This window comes from Macadamia integrifolia, chromosome 1 (genome assembly GCF_013358625.1).
Source record: "Macadamia integrifolia cultivar HAES 741 chromosome 1, SCU_Mint_v3, whole genome shotgun sequence".
In the NCBI taxonomy this organism is placed as follows: Eukaryota; Viridiplantae; Streptophyta; class Magnoliopsida; order Proteales; family Proteaceae; genus Macadamia; species Macadamia integrifolia.
The window spans coordinates 635,057-637,347 of NC_056557.1; the positions used below are offsets into that span (position 1 = coordinate 635,057).

General features: G+C 43.0%; 1 protein-coding gene across 6 annotated transcripts in view; it reads left to right on the forward strand.

Moving 5' to 3' along the window:
* Positions 1–233: 233 nt before the first annotated feature.
* LOC122077584 (disease resistance protein RUN1-like) overlaps positions 234–2,291 on the forward strand; it is a 17,278-nt gene continuing 15,220 nt past the window's right edge. For all 6 annotated transcript variants that reach the window (XM_042643558.1, XM_042643565.1, XM_042643572.1 and 3 more), the window contains exon 1: positions 234–884. In XM_042643558.1, coding sequence (XP_042499492.1) covers positions 379–884 — 506 coding nt within the window. In that variant the 5' untranslated portion in view covers positions 234–378. The remainder of the gene's footprint in view (positions 885–2,291) is intronic.

Consider the following 2,291-nt stretch of genomic DNA (forward strand, 5'->3'; position numbering starts at 1 on the left):
GTCGTGAGTCTTGTGACACAATTTCAAGGACGGTGGGTTTTTGTCTCAATCCCGAACTCTTTTCAACTAACTTATCATATTGGAAGGAGTTTTCCTTCACCACACAGCAAACATCATCATGTGAATTGAAGGGTCGAAATCGACCCTATAACCACTCCCCCAAATCGAGTGGCCTTGAGTACATGTCGTGAACGGCTACCATGGCTTTAGGGAAACTTCGGCCCCTTTTTGTTATACCCAAAAAAGTCATGGTAAAATCTCATAAAGCAAAACTGATCTGCGATTCCTTGCATAGAAGTTATTGGTAGTAGCAATACCCAAGATTGAATGATACATAACATCTCTCACATTTGAAAGTCGTTCAAGCAATTTGATAGAATGGCAGCACATCACGAGGCTTCTTCTTCTTCTTCTTCTTCTTCTGCTTCTGGTTTGAGTACTTATGAAGTGTTCTTGAGCTTTCACGGCAAAGACGTTCGTACCAATTTTGCTGACCACCTTTACTATGCTTTGGTTGATGCTGGAATTCAAACTTTCAGGGATGAGGATAAACTCCAAAAGGGAAGCGAGATTGGCCCTGAGCTACTAATTGCAATCCAGGAGTCAAGAATCTCAATTCCCATCTTCTCGGAAAACTATGCTTCAAGTAAATGGTGTCTCAATGAGTTAGCAGAGATATCTGAGTGCATAGGAACAAGGAATCAGATCGTGTTGCCCATTTTCTACAAAGTTGAACCAAGGGATGTGCGAAACCAGAGCGGGACATATGCCAAGGCCTTTGAGGAACACCACCTGATGCGATCGGACAAGACCATGGTCCAAAAGTGGCAAAAAGCTTTGGAAGAGGTTGGAAAAGTTGATGGATGGCATTGCAAGGAGGATACGTAAGTACTCCAACAGTTTCAATTTGGTTCCTTCCACACACACACACACACACACGCAACTAGTTATAGCAATAGCACTTTGAAGCCTACTGAAAAACTGCAGCGCCCAACGGTGTTCATAGATCTGCTTTACTCCACCCAATTAGTGCTTGCTGCTTGTTGCTCGTGGGCTTGACATCGCCACTTGTTACCACTAAACGACGAAGCCAGGAACGGAAGGAGAAACTTGAACACTCAACCTCAGCCTTGGCAAGGCTATGCTCAACTATTAAGCTATTCTGCTAGCTCCGGTAGTGGCAAAGCCCTACTAAGCAATTCACGTATCACTTGATACGAACGACTTTAGGATATATGTATATGTATATTTATGGGTTAATTAATATATCTTCTTTACTACTTACTATCAAGTCGCTTATTTTCATCTAAGATCATATTTGCTAATATTGTTGGATTGGGAAAAGTTTTCCTTCATAGCACGATCAAAGGCTCAAGAGACCCTCCTCCATCGAGTGGTCCATATGAGGCTACTCGTTCACCGTGATCTTAGAGAAACTCAATCCATTTCAATCTATTACTTAGTAGACCTGCTAAAATATTTTTCATGTGAATTGACTTGCATTAGTTACAAGATACGAATAATACGCCCATCGACAGTCTTCTCCTTATAAGCGTGTATGATGTCTACACTGGGTGTTATGTGATATATCAATCCTTCTCCGAAAATCCATAATCATTAGGGTTTGAAATGTCGGCAATGACATGTGGGATGGAATTTATTACAATGCGAATGGTCTAGTTGTTGGTGTATGATGTCTTGTATTCCGTCGTAGTTTAATCCAGGGAGTACTGGTGCAGCACCTAGATAGGCAGGACGACGGTCCTGCTAGCCGGTTAGCGGGCCGTGGGGGTTGCAAGGGGGGCAGGAGGCCCCCTGCATAGCAGGGGGTGTAGGAGGGCGCAGCCCCCCGCTCGAATTTTTTTATTTAAGGGCAATTGTGTACTTTCCGGATTAGGGTTTTTTCGTTATATATTTGTAGCGAGGGTTTCTTTCTCTATAATGCAAGCAATACGGAGAGGTGTGAGGAAGAGCACTGTAACCCTATTCTCCATTGATAGTGAAGCAGGATCTCATCTCACCGGGGACGTAGGCAACCTTGCCGAACCTCGTAAAATTTGTGTGCATTATTTGTTTTGTTTTTCCATTATCTTCTGCATCGTTTTAGGGTTGCGTTTCTACAAATTGGTATCAGAGCTCTAGGTTTCCGTTTTCTAGGGTTTACTATCACGATGGCAGGGAAGGGATCGAATGTCAAGTATGACATCGAGAGGTTTAATGGGAAGAACAATTTCACCCTCTGGCGTCAAAGGATGAAGGATCTTCTGATACAGTAGGGTTTTGCGAAAACA